Source organism: Genypterus blacodes, unplaced genomic scaffold (genome assembly GCF_046128005.1).
Source record: "Genypterus blacodes isolate CSIRO-AG114 ecotype Tasmania unplaced genomic scaffold, CSIRO-AGI_Gbla_v1 ptg000009l_1, whole genome shotgun sequence".
NCBI classification, from domain to species: Eukaryota; Metazoa; Chordata; class Actinopteri; order Ophidiiformes; family Ophidiidae; genus Genypterus; species Genypterus blacodes.
The window spans coordinates 671,546-691,927 of record NW_027466823.1 but is presented as its reverse complement, the minus strand read 5'-3'; the positions used below and the strand labels follow the sequence as shown (position 1 = coordinate 691,927).

At 47.8% G+C, this 20,382-nt stretch overlaps 2 protein-coding genes across 3 annotated transcripts in view; both read right to left on the bottom strand.

Annotated features, from left to right (window-relative positions):
- Positions 1-92: 92 nt before the first annotated feature.
- Positions 93-9,767, bottom strand: rai2 (retinoic acid induced 2). Its single transcript, XM_076158287.1, has 2 exons — positions 9,628-9,767; positions 93-4,578 (listed from the first exon to the last, which is right to left on the bottom strand). Exon 2 carries the CDS (start codon positions 4,501-4,503, stop codon positions 2,854-2,856), a length of 1,650 nt encoding a protein of 549 aa, XP_076014402.1. The 5' UTR covers positions 4,504-4,578; positions 9,628-9,767; the 3' UTR covers positions 93-2,853.
- A 4,454-nt stretch (positions 9,768-14,221) lies between these two features.
- The window catches only part of nhsa (Nance-Horan syndrome a (congenital cataracts and dental anomalies)), a 45,716-nt gene continuing 39,555 nt past the window's right edge, over positions 14,222-20,382 (bottom strand). Inside the window, exons 7-9 of one of the 2 annotated variants that reach the window (XM_076158552.1) lie at positions 17,609-20,332; positions 17,401-17,521; positions 14,222-17,320 (exon numbers count right to left, since the gene is read on the bottom strand). In XM_076158552.1, the coding sequence (XP_076014667.1) occupies positions 16,633-17,320; positions 17,401-17,521; positions 17,609-20,332 (3,533 nt within the window). In that variant the 3' untranslated portion in view covers positions 14,222-16,632. Of the gene's footprint in view, positions 17,321-17,400; positions 20,333-20,382 lie in introns of both variants that reach the window. The other variant, XM_076158551.1, reaches the window with a different exon arrangement.

The window sequence follows — 20,382 nt, the reverse complement described above, 5'->3', positions numbered from 1 at the left end:
AAAAATGTCAGTTGTTCATTCTGTCACACCTGATAAACAATACTTATCGTGTTCATGACGTTGTGTATTTCCTTTTTGATAAACCAAAATGCAAAACGATGTGTAGTAGGTGTTGTTACTGAGTTCACACTGGGGGGGGGGGGAAAGTTGCTCAATTTATTTTAATTCGCCATTATAACATAGAAAACACACAATCAATCTGTGATGTAGAAAATTCATTCAGGAGATCAGATCAGTCCAAGCACATCAAAAGAAACTGCACAATAAGAACTACAACATGGAGGAGAATGAAGAAGAATCATTACAAATCAAAACAAAAAGCACATCCATCATTACTTTCCTCTTGTTTGTGACTTGGACCTCATAAATTCGCCGCCGGCTTGGGTTTCATCTTTACACAGGGAATTGATTATAACTTCTGATTTTCAAAACAATCTGATGACAATTCTGTCTCCAACTGACAGCGGGAGGTTGAATCGTTATCGATGATGATGAATGATGAAGCAGTGAAGCTGAAACATGAGTCAGAGTTATGACGTCCAAAGTAGAATACATGAGACGCACATTCATTGGTTCTGCTGGATGTGTCACAGCCTCTCAATCTTTCCAAACCTGTTTCCTCCAGCAGACTGAGGCTCAGCGCCACATGCTGATGCTGGAAGAAGGTTTGGAATGTTTCTCAGGCTTCTCTGTGTGTTTCCTACAGCTGCTCCAGTTTCCTCATTCAGTCCAAAGACACACACATACACACACATTTGACGAGCTAGGCCCGTCCAGGGTGCACCGTCCCTCTCGCCACACAAATCATCAGCAAATGCTAGAACTGGGATTAGGATCCAGCCCAGTCACCCTGCACAGCCAGAGGATGGAGACTTTGATGCTGTCTCATTAATAAAAGGCAGATGGGCAGATTTATGACTTCACTTCATGTAAACAGTAAACAAACGTGTAGCTGCCAGCACATTTCAACCAATTACACTTCACTGACATCGTAACTTAATGATTCATGAGTATCTGGAAGCAAAGAGTGTGTGTTCAGAGATTGATTTCCTTTTCTACAAAGGAAGCCAGTTCAGTTTGTAATATTCAGTTCCATTTCTCCCAGCTGACCTCACAGTGCACATACAGGCTCTATAAATACAGTTTAAAGAATAAGTTAGGGTGAAATCCTGTACAACAAAGTGGATCAGTTCAGAATCTGAGTAAGAATCTTTCATTTTTGGACAAACAAACCCTGCAATGGTTAAAGAGATTTCTGCTGAATGGACTCCAGACATGAGGAATGAATAATTGATCATAAACAAATACATCTCCATAAATAAAGCAACTGTCTGTCCTCCGTTCTTAATGGACTTAATGGACTTAATGGAGCGGCCGCTTAAGGATGTTTAGTCTCTACGGCCTGCAAATCACAGAGATGAACTCTAAGCACGACACAGTTTTTTTTTAGCAGGGCGGGAAGTGAAACCCTGTATCTTTTTTTAAACTATAACAAAGTGCACTCGACAGGATAAATAAACCGACACACAACGACACTCACATTCACAACTATGATCATAATCATGGGACAGAAACACACCAGTGACAGCAAAGCACCGGGATCAGAAGATTCACGCCAACATTCCAGGGGAGATGGAGTCTTTACAAATCCAAACTCAACCAAGACCCAAATATGCAGCATCTGGTCTCACTGCCACTCACAACATGGCAACAACTGCACTTCACAGCTGGAAATGGCAAAATAATGTGCGCCTGCTGAATTATTACACACCGAGTGAGCTACACATGAGGTCCAGCATTGTTTTGGAGGGGGGGGGTGACATCATTTCATCAGGCTCCTCCCCCTTCAACTTTATCTCTCTTCAGTGATTTAAGTCACTTTTCACAATTAAATCAACACGGTTTCATATTTCCTAACCTTTGCCTGTGCTAAGCTCATAAGTGTGTGAGTGGAGCGAGCAGGTGTGAGGAGTTCCCTCAGCTTTGTGATAAACTGTCATTAATCCTGATTTATTTTTAGACGCCGCTGGACGAAAAAAGCCTTTTCAGCCAGAAGCTAAAAAAAAAATTGCAGTTTCCAGGAATTCTTTCCTTCTTTGATGAGAGTTTCAGTTCAAACGTGAAAGCAATTAACCCCCCCCGACCCGACTGTTAGACTAAATAAGACGGGGTTCTGTTGCAACTGGTGGCTGTTGCCAACTTGCATTTAGAGAAATTGTGGCTTCAGTCTTGCCAAGTCATTATTAAACTGTCATGCTAAACCCTAATCAAAAAGAAGGAATCGCTTCAATGAGCTGCTGATGAATACAGGAATTTCCAATGATGGGACATGTTTTAACAGTCTCAGTCAAGTCCTGCAATTACGCACGGATGGGCTCTGATGATGTCACGGCCAGAACCTCAACCATCAGATTCTTTAGGTCGTCAGTGCACTTAAATAGAAATTACATGTGGAAACAAACCATGGACCAAAATGGAAAAATGGAACCGGCGTGCCTTTGCTGTAATTACACAGTCAAGAATGTAGTTGAACGTTTCAGATTTATAATGACAGAATCAGAGCGCCACACGGAGAGCCAACCCAGCTGCCGTGTGCCACAATAAGTTTGTTTAGTATAACACTGAGTAATGCAGTAGAAAAAGCTATTCGGATAAAGAAACAGGAACAATCCGCAGTAATGGGCTGCAGTTTACGCAACACACTCCACGTCCCCAAACTCTGGGCTCTGATTGGAGCTCTAAGTCCATGAGTTTCATTACAGAATGTCCCCACATGTGTTTCCTCTTAGATCTGTTCTCTCCAGAGGGATTATCATCAGGAAGTCCAGCAATTAATCCCCCTGGTGAACACTTTCACTTCCTGGGCAGCAGCGCCGCCAGTCTCTGCTTCTTAATGGGTAGAAAATGGATCTCCTGTGAGCTGACCTTTTTCAGTTTGATTGCTCTGTTCTTAGGGACCTTCTTAAGTGGGTCGCTGGGGTCGTGCTGCTCCCCCTGGGACATGGACGGCACTCCGTAGAGCTGCTGCAGCGACGGCCCCTGGCTGCCGTCTCGTTTGATGGAAAAGTTCTTGGTGGAGACTCCGGAGAGGCCTTTGATCTTTCCGCACAGGATGGCCGGGATGGCGTCCTTCACCGACACGATGACCTTGGCCGTCTGAGAGGTGCTGACGATCTCGAGGTTTCCCGTTCCACCCAGCGACGCCTCCTGACCCAGAGAACTAGAGCCGGCAGCGCTACTGTCAACCACCCACTTGTGCTGCCGACTGAACTCCAGTGAAGCCAGACTGCCCAGGAGTTTGGAATCTAGACTCTGGCTGCATTCAACAGACAAAGCAGTACTGGACGTGTCCTGACTGGACTGGAACACAAACTCTCTGTTCTCCGGACCTGCTGACACACTGGAGCTGCACTTCTTCCTCAAGCCAGCTACAGACAGGTCAAGTACGCTGTCCTGTGGAGACGTGTATTCCTGTTTAGGTACCACTGGGCACGGTTTGACAGAAAGGTCCAAGGCCTCTCCTTCAGCTACAGCAGGTGAGGATGAGGATGTGTTCTGCTGATGGGCTGAAGGCGTGTATCTGCTGGAGGTAGTATCTTTACAGTACGTCTGAGTGCTTTTACTCACAGTGCAAGCTGGTTTTGGCACGTTCCCCTTTGAGTCTTCAGTCTGAGGAACAGGAATGGGAATAGGCAGAGGGATGGGCAGAGGCACTGGCAGGGGAATGATGACAGGATAGGGAACTAGAAGTGTGGCAGGGGGGACCAGAGGGGCCAGAGGGGACGCATAGGGAGGGGTCAGCGGAGGAAGAGGGAAGAAGGTAGAACCTGGTGAAGAACACGTTGAGGAACCTGCTTGGGAAGGGAAGAGATCCTGCAAGATGGCCGCGAAAGCCGGGTTCTGGAGGAGAGAGAGCAGGTTGGCTTCCTGCGCTTGTCCTACTGACTTTTGGTCGACAGCTGGAGGCAAACCAAACGACAAAGAGTTCTGACACAGGACATTGTTCTGGAGTTGCAAGTTGGTGGTCTGAGGAATCATAGAGGGGTTGAGGTGCTGGATGACCTGCTGGTCCAGCACCAGGGGCAGAGACACCGGGCTTTGGTTTGCTATCAAGTACGGCGCCGCCCCCATTTGGCCGAGTTGAGGCGCGGCTGCTCCGGCCATCTGAAGGTGGATGGGCAGCATCAGCGGGCTTTCTCCCAGACACACCGGGTGGAGAACAGTGGTGGCCACCTTAAGAGCCACGCCTCCTGGAGTGTCAGCGGCCGGACTCACCGCTGAGGCTGCCGGCGTCTCCACCAGTGCAGAGAGTCCTCCCTTACTCACGCCGCCATCACACGACTCAGCCGCCGTCATTGGATTGACTCCGTTCTCCATTTTCCTACTGACGTCTCCTCCTCCTCCTCCTCCTCCTCCTCCTCTTCCTCCTCCTCCCACCTCGGGGTTACACACATGGGTCTGGGGCGGGGCCATAGCTGCAGACAGATTATCACTAGCGTCCATATTCTTGCTGGAGGGGTCGATCTAAATCTTCTTTAAGTGCTACTGACAGATTCCATCCATCATTCTCCCAGGCAGCTGTGAAACATAGGAAGCATTATTTAGCATGTTTCATTGTTGTAACACACACACACACACACTGTATGGCTCTGCAGACGTCCTCTGAGCTGCTTGGCCATAATCAATTGGAATTTGTCCTCCAAGCGATTCTATTTGGAGGACACTTACTGTGTCTCATGCAGCTCAGTGAACGGAGGGGGAAGTGAACTAAACACGGCTGAGAGCGAGAGGAAGAGTGCCTGTGATTAGTGTGTGATACAGGAGGGAGTGTGTGGTCAATATTTTCAAAGCTACACATCTACATACAATAAGAATGCCAAAATAAAAGCATTCTGTCATTTAATAGAACAGTACAGGCAGGTGGCCAATCAAAATGTAGGATTCCTTTAAAGAGACAGTACGTCAAATAGGCTGAAACCTTGAACATCTTGTTTCATTCCCGATCCTCAGAGGTTAAAACCTTCACATGTGGTCAAATAAAACAAAGATGAGTGAAAACAAACAATAAAGTAGATGGTGAGGAAGTGGAGGTCTCAGTTACTTCCGATTGGTCTCATTTGCTTCGTCATGACAACATCACATATGGAACATGAAAACAAGCCACTGTATCTGTTTCTCTCACAGTGATGTGTGTGTCTGTGTGTCTGTGTTTCTCTGACATTCAAAACACAAACACAACCTATCCTGATCAAATGCCTGCATGTCCCTGTGTACAGACACACACACACACACACACACCGTCTCCCTCCACCTCCTCTGCTGTCTTTGGCTCAGAGCCTCAGTAACGACCCGGGTGCAGCTCCTTTCATTTACAAGGCCAAACACGCCGGAGCTACAGAGAACACATCAACCTGGAGGAGGAGTTGATCTGTCTGACTGTCTGTCCGTCTGTGTGTCTATCATGTAACAGGTCGTCCCTCAGGACAGCGTCTCATCGGTCCGTCTCCTTTTCTGAGCCCTGCTGCATGTTTGCTGTCTATTCAGTGTGTGACACCTCCACACAACACAACAACACATGTCCTGCCTGCACTCTGTCAACTCTCATCCATCCCTACAGATAAAGTGTCCCGAGGGGAGGAGGGAGGGGGGGACGGGGGGGGGACGGGGGGAATGCTCACAATACAATGCATCCAATATCAGCAAGATCAATTATTCATAGAGATGAAAGCAGCGAGGCCAATGTTCAATACTTCACTGTTCAACCAGGCTGAAAAGATGAAGCTCCTTTAAAACGAACAAAAACATGCAGGAACAATTTCCTCACCAAAGCATCATACTTTTGCTTTTTGTGCCATAACCTTCATGTGGTGTTGGGTTGCCCCAGTGTGCAGTGATGAAGACCATCCCCCCCCTCCTCCCTCCAGGCAGGTTTTATATTCTGTAGCATAGATGAGACTTTGTAACTGGGCTCTGATGGATTAGACCGAGGATCCTACAGCCAGACGGCGGCCGGCTGATAACCTTGTTGTCATTTGACACATGGGAATGGTCTGGGAAGAGCGGCATCATGGGAATAGAAAAACATGCTTAAATATGACCTAGGACCCAGGCCACCGACAGGGAGACCAGGGTCCGGGTCCGGAAACAGAAGCCGTCCGATACGGATCGGATCTACAGCCAAAAAGAGAAGGCTATGGTTTCAAAGACGGGGCTCTTCTATTATCACCGGTGCCTGTCATGATTGAAGAGAAAAAATTTAAATTAAGAATAAAATTTGCATGCGCAGTAGAAATTTTGAAAAAATATCCTACATTTTCCTAAATAATATATATTATTATTTCTTAATTTTAATTTTAATTTTAATTTTAATTTTAATTTTAATTTTAATTTTAATTTTTTAATTTTTTAATTTTTCTATTTAAATTTTTTCTAATTTTAATTTTAATTTTAATTTTAATTTTAATTTTAATTTAATTTTTATATTTTTCATTTCTAAGCTCAGATTGCTCCTTTGATTTGACAGTCAGGTATTGATTTCACGCCCATGTTGATACAACCACCAGGCTACTTTAACATAAATCACACTAAATAGTGAGACATTATGATCTTCTGGACCTTTGCTTCAGAAATGTTCTCTAACTGGACCTCTTTACATTTGAGTTAACCCTGACCCAGGAGAACCCAATAAAACTGTCCTGTATTTATAGCTTCAGGCTTCTGTGTTCACTCCTCTGTTTCTCTTTCCCACCACAGTGTGGAGGTGGTGGCTGTCTCAGGGTGAGGAGGGGTGAGGGGGTGGGGGGTGAGTGATGGCCCAGCAGGTCATGGCTTTCTACACGCATGTAATAGGCTTATGTACCACACACACTGCTCTGTGCTCATGAGGGAGCATCATCCTGGAAGTCATGGGATCTGAGTCCAGACAATAAGGCCAATAAACATGAGAGTCAAAGCACCGACACACACACGCATGTACTGTACACACACACACACACACACACACACACACACACACACACACACTCTAACTCTAACATGCACGACCACGTCTGCTGCCCCAGTGAAACATATCTGCTCCCCTGTGTTTACATCTCTGACTGGACAGAATGTCCTGAATTAAAATAGGAAATCAGGATCTCTTCTATTTTCTGCCTTTAGCTTTGTGATGCTTCGGCCTGGCTGGCATTCCAGGAAGTTCAGGCCGAGACATTTCCTGCTTGATAACGCGGTCATGAGGTCTCTCACACGATAAAGCCTCACTAACCAATATGAAAGAAGCCTTTCTTGGTAAAGACTCCCCCACAGTCAGTCTGTAATGGTTTGACCCAATTATGCACAAAGCAGCACAAAGCCACATCTTTCCCTGCTACAACATAAATCTAATCAATCCTATTGGTTTTCTTGGTGAAATGTTTCTTATATGAGGAAATGAAATGTAATCAGTGAGCGGTGGCTGAGCCTGAGGATCAGGTGACCTCATGCTGAGGCTGAAGCAGCAGCAGCAGCAGCAGGGTGACATGTTGGTCTCCCCCACAGCACAGACGCTGTACGCCTCACTGCTCCTCCTCCTCCTCTTCACTGGATCATGTGAGCAGACTGACTGACTCTGCTGACCATCAGGAAAAAGGAACTTTACTCAGTGAGGAACCTCGGTGCATAAAGTCTGCTGGCCCTTTAAATCTTATATCCTTAACTCATATCTCACAGTTATTGACTCTGAGACATCCGCTGCCTTGATGACTGCATGGACTGCAGCCTACACAACCTCTGATGTCTGCTTCTTGCTGGTGTGTGACGCCGCTTACACACTGAAGAAGCAAAGACTTTTGAAGCTGAGGTGTTTTTACAATTGCTTAAAAGGATCTGATCCAAGATAAAGAGAGAGATCAGAGAGAGAAAAGCCCATGTGTCCCTCCTGTCTGTCTGTCTGTCTGTCTGTCTGAGGAGCCCTGATCTTTACATCACATCATCAGAAACACAACAGGAAACACATCTGATCCTATTTCCTCTACTGGCTTTAATTGAACGTTCATCAGTAGAATTAAAGCTTCTGTCATATATTTGTCACTGAATATGAGCTAATGTCATTTCTAACTGTATCATAGAAACTGTAAGAGGTTTTGTGGAACAGTTAACTGAGTAAAGAGGAGAGAGGAGCCAAATGGAATCCTTCCATGTCCCTGTGACTCTAATGACTTCCACATTTCCTCTTGCCTTGTTGCCTCTTTGATGGAATGTATACCGACTTAGTGAGGGAACAACAACAACAACAACAACAACAACAACAACAACAACGACAGCATCGCCTCGGGAACACGTCCAACTGGGGCTTCACTTCTTTCCTCTTATAGTCCGTCTGCATTAGGGATGTGATCAGGAGCAGAGAGGAACAAAGCAGCAGGGATGCAGCAGGGATGCAGCGTGGCAGATGATCTAAAGGTCGTCACCCTCAACACCCCTCTGCTCCTGCAGCCAATCACAGCTCATTACAGAGGCAGGCACACACAGAGGCAGGCACACACAGAGGCAGGCACACACACACACACACACACACACACAGGGACTCAGGAGCCACCACACCACACTAGTGAAGATGTTCCTTCATTCATTCAGATGAATCTCATGTTAAGCTCATGTTGTGGATGCAGAAACAAAAGGACTTCCTGCTTTCATCTGTTCTCATCTCTGAGCATTGAATGATTGACAGGCTTTCTTCAGGGGTTCTCTCTCTCTCTCTATGTTGGGATAGAGGGCACATTAGTTATTCTGCTGTATAGTAGAATACACTCTGTTTAATCATGTGTCCTGCCTCAGTATAAGAATTTTGTAACATACACAGAATTATGCAATGGAGCTGAAGCTGATACTGTTTATGTTTATGTTTATGTTTGACTCCAGAAAAGCCACCATAAAGACGCATTAATCTCACTTTAGATAACAGCTCATAGTCCTCTCTCTCTCTCTCTATCTCTCTCTCTCTCTCTCTCTCTCTCTCTCTCTCTCTCTCTCTCTCTCTCTCTCTCTCTCTCTCTCTCTCTCTCTCTCTCGAACGTTATTCGGTCACTGCCGGGTTCATCTCAGGATATTTGCCGTCCTTCGCTCGGTCGCACCGGTTCAGTGTGTTTTCCTATAAACAGCCCCCACACACACGCACACCATCATATAAACCTGCTAGATGTTGTGTCTCCTCCTTCAGCAAACCACACGCGCACACGCACGCACGCACGCACCCACACGCACACGCACACACACACACACACACACACACACGCTGATAAGGATCCGAGCCTGATCTCATAATCATAAGCTGTTATTTCCAAACTTTCATCTAACGGGCTTTGATATCGACGCGAGCTGAACGCTGAACGTCACTCGCGTCATTCTCCTTCTTCACCATTACAGCGTGTAAATGTAGCTGCGCATAAACTGTTCTAATTGACGGAAAATGCTTGAATCTGTTTAAAAGCCGTCACCGTGTCGGTATCTGAACAGATTCCGGTTGATCCATGGACTGAAGCGAACACACCGAGCATCAGAGCGCACAGACGGGCTGGAATCACAATCGCCCCCTCGGCTGTTTGATGTGAGCCTCTTTCCCTTCACTGAAGCCCTCATGAGTGATCTCACCTCTCAGGCAGACGCGTCAGCAGCTCCACACCTGCTGTCCTCAGAGGCGCACAAACAAAGAGCGCAGCGTTACGATCCTCTAATAAAGACATAAAGATTCTATTTCTCTGCTCATCGCGGCTCCGTCGTAGCGTCTGGAGGTGAAGCTGCGCACGCAACTCCGACAGCAGCGGGTCCTCCCTCCCTCCCCCTCCCCCTCCCTCCCCCTGCCCCTCCCCTCCCCCTTCATATAGGGACAGATAATGACAACACACACACACACACACACACACACACACACACAGACAAACACACACAACAATAATAGAAAAAAAAATAGATAAAATGAAAAATAGATAAAATAAAAAACAGATAAAATAAAAAACTGCTAGAAAAAAATAGATTAAAAAAAATGTATGTAGTTATGTACATTTTTCAGGATTCTGGCATTATTTGGCGTTTCTTATTTCATTCACATTTTTATTGGTTGTTTTGTTTGCATTACCAAATGATAGCAGCAGGAGACATGAATGGAAACACACACACATCCCATAATGACATCATGAATGATATCACAGTTCCTCATCAAATTATTCATGATGTCATGCATGAATGACGATTACATTACGGCATCATGTATGACATCACTTCTTCGGTTCAAGGATTATACCGAAGTTGTAACCAGTAACAGAGGTCATCATGCTATGAGAGAGAACATATTCTTTAAAATGTGTCCATGTGAAGGTAGAACTGTGTTACAATCATGAAAAAGATGCAGATGCAGTCCAGATATAATTCCTCCTATTGTTGGTGAACAATAACACTGACTGGTCGCCCACTTCACTCACTTTCCCACTGGGCTTGTGTTGATTTACTGCTGGTGAAGATTCAGTAACAGTGCATCTTTGTTTCTCTCTGTGGCTCTCAGGGTCTGAGCTCGCAGGAGCTGCTGCTGGGCCCTTTGTCTTACTGGCAGCACCTTTGGTTGGTTCAACTGAATACTTTTGAAGCTTACTTTTCAAAAAGAAGGCAGTGCTTAGTGTCGCTAGTGAATTTCTTTTTAAAACCAGGAACAGAAGCACCGCCCTCAAAACAGGAAATCTCTACTTTGACCCTAAACCAACCCTGAAATAAAATGTGACACACTGACATCTTAAAAGTTCAGAGTCATTGTTCATGAAAGCACCAATGTGAGTCCAGATGGGTGAATGCAAAACAAGTGAAACAATACGATGATCGCAGACATCACTGCTCATAAACGCATTCGCTTCTGAACTATTTCCAAAAGCAAACATAGCTCCACCTCCTCATTCCATAGTGGACAGTGTCTCCACCTCTCACACAGAAGACCAGGGTTCAATTCCTCAACAAGGAGAATCATAGTATTTTTGTGAATTTGCCCCTCGTGGGACGAATAAAGGATTATCTTATCTTATCTTATCTTACACACTGTCTGCAGACTGACTGACGACAGAAGCAGAGGGAAGAGGAGTGTGATGGAGCAGCAGCTGCGGATGAGATCCCAGCGGTGACAGGCCCGGCTGAGCAGGATCCCAGGGGCTTCCATATCAGAGCCGACCAGCCTGGGGCTCTGCCTCGGGGCCCCGGGCCTCTCATTGTTCAGCAGGGCGGCTGTTTAATGCACTATAATGAGCCTCACAATATACCCTGGTGGCGTGGAGACTTTGGTGTGGTTACCTCAGGGTCCCTCCCCCTCAGCTGTGTCTACACTCACTTATGTGCGGCGGAAATTCACATTGAGTTTGCCACTCAGTGTGCACGTTTGTTCTCAGGTGATGTAAACACAGAGAGAGATGTTCCTCTGATGGGCTCGTCTGCCGCTTGACTGTCTGTTCCAGTGTTTCCTGTTCCTCTTCCCTCTCATACTGGTTCACATTCACACACACACACACTGGTGTATCACTCGTGAGCCTACAGGACCATGGATCTAGATTAGCGGCCCCAGTTCCACCCCATTGACTCGTATGAAGAGGATGCGGTCTTGTGTGTTTGTCTAGAGCTCTTTAGTGACAAAGCAAATGCAATCACATGAAAGAGTTTCATACTAAATCAGTGTGTGTTTTCCTGCAGATACACTGAAGGCTTTTGATTTGATTTTAAACACACTTCCTTTATCCTCGTTCATAAACACACAATGTGTCATGTTGGCATTTGCTTTAAAGATCTAAACCAGGGGAATTCCACTCAAATGTAAAGTTGTCCAGTTAGAGAAAATGTCTTGAAGCAAAGGTCGGGAAGATCATAATGTCTCACTATTTAATGTGATTTATGTTTGAGTAGCCTAGTAGTTGTATCAACATGGGCGTGTAATCAAGACCTGACTGTCAAATCAAAGGAGCAATCTGAGCTTAGAAGTTGCAGCTTTTCAGAACAGGCAATGGAAACATGCACTAGGAACTACTACTCATTTTTTGGCAACGTTTTTTCATTCTTATTTGTTGGGTACTAAATCATGGAAAACTGAATACAGAAACCAGAAGGAAGATTTCAGCCAGGCAGTAGAGGAAACATAACAAAAACAAAAACAAAAAAATCACTACTGCACGGCCACATTTTTTATTTTCACTTTTATGACAGGCGCCGGTGATAATAGAGGAGCCCCGTCTCTTAAACATAGCCTTCTGTTCTGGCTGTAGATCCGGGTCCGTATGGGACGGCTTCTGGGTCTGGACCTGGACCACGGTCCGCCTGTTGGTGACCTAGGATCTAAACAAGATCTAGTTATTCTATTCAGACCCAGAGGGAAAATAACGAGCAGACAAACACTGAGACAAAGGCGTCTCTTTGGTCAATTGAAGACACAATTGCAGTTTGACTCTGTGATCCATCAAAGTTAAGTACTTCCCTTAAATCTGATTCATCTTCACTTTTGAGTGGAGCTGACCTGCACATCCCACAAACAAAACCACATTTCCGCTCACAGAATGGTGGAATCCTGCGCCATATGTTTCTTCCCTGAGGACAGCGATGCTTGAGAGGAGACTTCTTCTTCTCATAACTCACAGTTGTTTGCGGGAGTTTCTGCTTTTCTTCTTTCCATTCCTTTGTTATGTGTTGGACACTGTATTTCCATTTCAACCTACATTAAAAACACAAAGATGACTTTGGTGGAAACAGACAGACAGATGCAGAGAGGCTCAGCACAACCTCACTATTGTCTGTGGTCATTTCTCCTGAGAGCCAAAAAGCTAGATTTTTCCAGCACCTAGCAGCCATGCCAGGCCGTGTTGGGATGAAGATCAGGGTCAGGGTTCACGGTCAGGCTGCCCTTTGATGGAACCCACTTGGGAGGCCTGACAGTCTGCAGCTTTGTTTACCTTTTTTTTCTCTCAACAATCTGAGCTCAGTTAACTGCAGCTGAGAACAAGGCGGTGTTGTTCCGAAGGAGCCCGTTTGATATCAGGAACAAGGACAAATCACTCTGACTGTAGAACAGAAAGGAACATACAGATAGAACTCATCATTACAGAGAGAACCATAGCTGATACAAAGAAGAAAGCTTCAGGTTTATACACAAATCTCTGATCTCATTTAAACCAATTTAATTAAAAAATGAGGATCTTAATTGTTCTTATTTGAACTTTGCATTGGAATTATTCAGAGAGTAACTACATCAAATAAAAAAGTAGAAAGTTCATAATTTATACACAAATCTCTGTCAAAGTCAAAGTCTGTTTGAATATTAAATATAAGTTGATTTATTTAAAGACTCTGGATCAAAATTGTCTGATTTAAACTTTAAATTAAGAACAATTATTCTGCAAAGTACAGAATTCTACACTGCTATGTGTAGTTTCAGTTGAGGAGCTCCCCCTAGTGGTCAGAGTGAATCAGCACCACAGTGAGTCCGCTGGTATATACAGTCTGGCTTAATAAGCAGAAGCGCCCCCTGGTGGTGCGCCGGATGAATGACATTTATCTACGATTCTTTAAGATTGACGGTACAGCTTTAAATAAAATGAGGTCATGTTCACCTGAAATAATCATTTGATTTCATACTGAGCATTTGATTGTTTGGTTTTTAAATGACGGTTTTGTTTTGTTTTCACGTTGGTGGTGAGTTTGGTTTGGTTTGCATTCTGAATTTTTGTCTGTATTAATTCATATTTTTCTGTTTTATATACAAATCCAGATCATCTATGAACAGGACTCGAATATCAGGCCATTCTGTTTCCATTTACGTTTCTGAGTCACACACACACACACACACACACACACACACACACAAAATTCCCCCCTCACGGCCTTGAGGGTTGAAATTCTTCTCTTCTTTTTTTGTGTGAAGTTATTCACAACAACAACTATGGCTCCCATTATGAAACCGTAGGAGTAAAACACAAGTTGTAGCCAAATATTTCTAAACTTTCAGCCTTTTGTATCATTTTAACACACAGAGAACTACAACTACACAGGTCTGTGCCTTTGTTTCACTTCAGTTCTACTTCTTCTCTCTGGTTTCTCTTCATCTTTTTAACTTCATCATCTACTTTGCTGGAATTCAAACATGAAACTGATAAAGAAAATACAAGAAAAGCTCCAAAACGTTCCTTCATATCCAGAGATAACACCTGACACACACTCTTCTTCAAAGCAGTCACATTTATTTGTCTTTTTTACACATTTAGCTAAGCAGCCAGTGGCTCTGATAGATTTGACTAAGGGGAGATTTCCACGATGCTTACTACAAAATAAATACAAGACAAAGTGTTCCACAGCTCAAAAATATACAAAGGTTTGAAATTCATGTAAACTTTGAAAACATTTGTACATAAGAAACAATTCAACCTTTGTGACGTCCAAAGTGAAGTATTTACACGTTTGTACATAAAAGATAGGAAGTTCATGCCTGCGGAGGTCGATTGGAAGAATTCAGTCCAAATGGATCTGGTACCATAAGTTACACTGTAAGTCTTCAGTCAAGTAAACAAGAGAAGAAAAGAACACTAACACGTACAGGTTCTATCCTTTGGCAAAAGCTTCTACTCCACTCCCAAAGCAACTTGGATTATGATTGATTCAAGGGAAGTTCCATGGAAAAAAGATCTATAAATATGTTCAGGTACAGCAAGAGACAAATGGAACTTCACAAACACACACACATCACTTTATCAGTGCAAGAGTCTCCGTTATAATACATCCTGTTGGAATGAAGGTCCACAGACATAAGGTGTGTGTGTGTGATGTACCCTGTTAGCACGACGCTCCGGCTTTACACCGCAGCTTCAGCATCGGCGCGAGAGGAATCGTCCATGTGTGGTGTTTCTACAGTAATAAGGCCAGAAGCACAGGCGCTCATGTGTTCAGTGTACCAGGGGGGTGAAGGTACCACTGTGGGGGCTCAGGCTCAGGCTCAGGCTCAGGCTCAGGCTCAGGCTCAGGCTCAGGCTCAGGCTCAGGCCCAGGCTCAGGCTCAGGCTCAGGCTCAGGCTCAGGCTCAGGCTCAGGCTCAGGCTCAAGCTCAGGCTCAGGCCTCCATCATGAGGGAACATCACAGCAGGAAGAAGAGGAAGAGTTCATTTGTTCACACGGATGTGTGTGTGAAGGTTTGACTGTCAACTCCAGGTCAGATCAATCACACTGAACAATACTTATGAGTCCTGTTAATACATTTAGATCATCAATGACTAATCCAACATCAGTGTGATTGATATTACCAAGAAGTACGACTCTTACAGCTTTATAAAATCATTACAAAGGAACTCTTCACCTCTGAGTGTGTGTGTCTCTTATGATGTGTGTGACGTTATAAACTCCTCCCCCCCACAGCTGTGATTGTTTGTGTTGTGTCTCATTACATCGTCTTTATAAACTAAAGAGCCTCTGAATAAAAGAGCATTATTATCTATTAAATGTGTGATAATTCATCATTAAAAGGTTTAGATGTTTAGGTTGAGACTGAATCCTGGAGCTCAGTTAGAAAAATAAATAGATTCAGAGGAAACACAGTGAAGTGGGAGGAGTTTTGCAGCATTTGGTACAAAATAACAGCAAACGTCCTTAAATCCAACACCTGTAACTCCTGTCCTGACCTCTGACCTCTGTCACTGTGACCTCCGACCCAGACAGAGTGAAATAAGGCATATTAGACACTTTTCCCACACACTTGTACACTTCCACGTTCCCCTTTAACACTTCATGCACACACAGCGTCTGTCTCTGTTTACATCTGAACTTTGACCTCCTTGTTCTTGCAGATCTCTCCTGTTTCTCCTCCGCTCACATTTTACGCCTGATCACTTCTTACACTCCCGTGTTCTCACCTGCTCCCGTCAGCCTGGTGCTCTGACGTCTGTCTGCTCTCAGGCCTGACCCCGCCCCTAAAGCAGTGACTCCGCCCCTAAAGCAGTGACTCCGCCCACAGCTCACCTCAGATGCACCCAAGCTTCACATTTCTTTTTTTTTCTTCTATTTTTGCTGTTTCTCACACAGTGTTAGTCCTGAAAGTCAGTTGTGAATCAAAATCATCTAATGACTTCTGCGTCTCCTAGGTGATGAAACTAAACGTTGTCTTATTGCATAGGTATTCACAGAATACAGACACTTCATACAGTAAAGTCCCAAGATACTGATACAGGCAGAACAGAGATGAAACAGTAGTATGGGGGGCTACAGGGGCCGGTCTGGGTCTCTGGGGGGCCGGTCTGGGGTCTCTGGGGGGTCTGAGGGATCCACAGAGTCCACCGCCATCTTCTAAAGGTTTTAGGCATAATTGGCTGATTAGGAATGATATGTCTGTCAGTCTAACACTTTGCTCTCTGTTCTTAGTATCAAAAGTTGAATTTGTTGTGGAGTTTCTCTTCTCTCACATGGGAATAAAATATTTATGATTTCATTCCAAGTTTTCAAATACGGGTTAAATACTCTGCTACAGTAAAACCTCCTTCAACCAAACACAGCTTCATCTCATCAACAACCTGTTCTGGTCCATTGGTTTCTATGGAAACTCAGATACTGTACATGTAGTTGTGTCCTGGCCCCGCCCACAGTTTGAGCCGGACTCCTGTTCTAGACGGGTCCCTGTGCTGAGCGGTCTTCGTGGGGACTCCCGTCTGAGTTCTCGGCCTCGCCCTCAGAGATGGCCTGCATGGGGGCGGAGTAAAGCCTGCGGGCGGCGTAGCGGCTGCTGCTGGCGGGCGGGGGGATCCTGGAGCGGCTCTGCCTGGAGGAGGCGTACGGGGGGCAGGACTTAGGGGAGAAGCCCTCAGCGTTGGCTTTGGGGTAAAGGCTGCAGGGCTGATCTGGGCCCGGTGAGGACTGCTGCTGCTGCTGCTGTTGCTGTGGCGACGGGGAGCCGGCCTCCTCCGGCGGTCCCGGTGAGTCCATGAGTGAATCTAAGAGGGACTTGGGAGTGACGGGGCTCTTCAGGATCTCTGTGGCCGACATGCGGTAGCTGGAGTCGGAGCGACTTCCCTTCTTCAGCAGCAGCAGCTTGAACTCCTCGTTGGAGGTGCTGGACTTCTTGGCGTTCCTGTAGATGGGCCCGGGGGTCTTCTGCAGGCCTGGAGGGGTCGATGCCGCCGCCGTGGCAACCGTGGTCGGTGTCGTGGGTACCGTCGGCACCGTGGCCACCGCCGGCACCGTAGCGGCCGGGCTCGGTGGGTTGCTGGTGCTGGGAGACGACGCAGCAGCACAGAGGCGGCTTCTCACCCCCAACTCAGAGGAATCCTTACGACCCAGCACTTTCCTCTTTGACCTGAAAATGAAGAAATACATGTTAGAATCTCTGAACACACCCACACACACACACACACACACACACACACACACACACACCTGTGTATCATAGCAAACAGGTCCTCTGTAGTGCGTGTCTTGGTGGGAGACACAAACAGGTTGTCCTCCTCCGTCCTGGTCTCCTCCTCCACAGCAGTGAGACTGATCTGAGCTGATTGATCTGTGAGAGGAGTAAACGTGTCAGAGCCTGCAGACGTGTCACATGTCTCTCCTGCCACATGTGAGACAGACTCACAGGTCTCCGTACCTCTGTGCTCCTCTGGATCTGTGGCCTCTGTGCTGTCCTTTGAGTCCTGGAGCCGCTCTGGGCCGCTCTGCTCTCTGACCTCAGACGTCCTCAGCGTCTCTCCTTCGCTCGTCTCAGGAGCTTCATCCTCACCCTCAGGTCTTTGGGGTTGAGTCTGGAGCAGGGAGGTCTCTTGGGTCTGCAGCTCCTCCTCTGATCCCTCGGCTCTCTGCGGTTGGAGAGACTCAGACTGGGAGCTTCTGTCTTCAGACCAGAGGGACGAGTCCACAGACGTGTCTCCTTCCTGACAGGACGTCCTCTCCTCCTCCTGACTCAGCTGCTGCTCCGACGCCTCAGACTGGAACCTGAAGGCGGTCATGGCGTCTGAGGGAAGCGGGAGGCGTCCGTCCTTCTGGCTCTGGTACGAGACGTCTGCTGGTTGGTCTTTAGAGAGGAACACGGACTCACACACCTGCTGGTAGACCGAGGCCCTGCTGGAGACCGGACTGGGACAGTTCACAGGGGGACCTTTGAGTCTGCTGGGTGAGTCTGCCTTGGTGATGTCGTCATGGAGACCGTTCTCCTTGCTGAAGGACCGGAGCTGGACCGAGTGCAGGACCGTGGGAGTGATGGACATGGGGCGACCGGTGAACACGTCAGACTGGAACATCTGCCTGGTCGTCAGGGGCGACAGAGCTTTCTGTTTGTTCTGAAGGATCTGAATCTGCGTCCTGTGAGCTGAGACCTTGTCACTCACGCTGTGAAGGGCGCTGAGGTCCAGGTGGGAGGGGGGGATGACGGGCAGCTCCAGGTCCGTCTTAGGGGACGAGGCTCCGTCTCTGCAGGACAGGGACGGGAGGGAGGACTTCCTCTCTGGGACTTTGGGCTTCCTCTTGCCGCAGGCGGGTGACAGCGGTCCGGGGAAGAAGGCGGAGGGGAAAGAGGAGGTGGGGGTCTCAGACTGACTGGAGTATCCGCTGGACGGGCTCCCTAACCCCGCCAGCCTCTCTGGAGACGTCAGCTTGAAGTCTCCATCCACTGAGGGCAGCGAGGGCGTGGTGGACCTGGAGCCCGACTGGGAGGTCTGGGACCCGGAGCTCTCCTGGGACTTGATGCACTCGATGACGGTGGTGCCGGTGGCTGTGCTGGAGTTGGACAGCGATCGATACGGATCGCTGGACTTCAGGTCGTGAAGGAGCCACAGGTCGGCGTACTCTGACTGGACCACGCCCTCGTCCTTAAAGGAGTGAGCGTCTGTGGAGCTGAACACGCCCAGGTCAGGGAGCTCTGCTGAGTCCTGGACCCCCCACAGCCCAGCAGGCTCCCGCTCCACTGAGGAGGTCTCTATATGAGCCGGGCTTCCTGTCAGGTCTAACTGTAACTTCCTGTCCCTGGAGGAAGCTGAGCGCTGCTGCTGCCCACATGAGGTCTTCACTTCCTGCTGCTCACTGATGTTTCCTTCGCTGCAGATCTTCCTTAAGGACGAGCTCCTCTGAGGGGGCGACGGCTTGGCCTTTGGTTTCCTTAGCGACAGGCAGCTGCTCCCAAAGCTCGTGTGTCCGCTGAGTTCAGACATGCAGTCAGACGCGCTATAGCTGAAGCTCCTGCTCTCCTTCAGCCCACAGTCAAAGTGCATGGAGGTGTAGTAGCCCTCCGTGTCCACAGAGTAGTGAGACACCGTGTCGGCCTTCTCAGACGGAGGCTTGTCAGAGAAGCTGCTCTCACACGTGGCCATGCTGGTGAAGCTGGGACAGCCCAGGCTGCTCTCCGCCTCTCTGGGCTCCGGGCTCAGGTCCTGGGAGCGCGGGGGTTCAGGGAGCGGGTAAGTCCACTCGCCCTCACAGGGGGTTCTGACCCCCGCCTCCTCTAAGGGGTCCATGGCTGTGGAGGAGAAGGATCCGGTCCTCTGGGTCCTGAGGCCCTGAAAGCGGTCTATGTGCTCCAGGATGAAGCTGCTGTGGTCGTCGTTGGCGTGCGTGGCGGCGTTCAGCGACAGCTCAGAGTCGCAGTGGGACGACCCGGTCAGGGGGGGCGAGGCGGCCGGGGCGATGGTCTCTGAGGTCTGGGACGGGCAGGTGGAGCTGCTCCCGCTCCAGTTCCCGCTGGAGGACTGGTGGTCGTCCTTGTGATCCATCGGGCCTCCCAGCACCCCGGCGGCTGAGCCGGAGTGGACGGGGCTGCTGAAGGTGTCTGAGCTGGACGAGATCTCACAGCTGCCCAGGTCGGCCTTCCCTGGCAGCTGGGCTCGGCCCCGCCCCCTCCAGCTGTGCTCAGGGCTCTCTGCGTGCTGCTGGTGAGTTTGCTCGTCTAAGCTCTCCTCTTCATCCTTCAGGATCAAAGCGGGCACAGGGAGGAAATCCTCCGTGTGAAAGGGTGAGAGCTCCTCCTCCTCTTCGTCGCTGTCGTCCCCGCTCTCTCCTCTCAGGTGGCTCCCGTCCCGAGGTAAACTCCGCGAGCGCAGGTGAGCGTCCACCGAGGCGGCGAACATGGCGCCGGTGCTGTCGGGCAGCGAGGAGATGTTTCCTGCAGAGTAGGAGAGGCAGAGCGGGGCGCCCTGACCCCGGTGGGACCGGATCCTCCGCCGGGACGGAGCTCCTGAGGTCAGGAACTCTTCTGTCTGGCAACCGGAGTCTCTGGTGCTGAGGCGACTGGCCAGGTCCTCACTGGAGGGAGAGACGTGTGACGCGTCTGCACCGGCATGAACGATCACTCTGCACTCTCTGGAGCCAGGAGAGTCATCTGAGTCTGAGGGAGGAGGAAGAGGAAGAAGAGGAAGAAGAGGAGGAAGACATGAA

Coding starts and splice junctions, on each gene's coding strand:
- rai2 (XM_076158287.1), bottom strand. CDS start 4,503: ATGGACGCTAGTGATAATCTGTCTGCAGCTATGGCCCCGCCCCAGACC.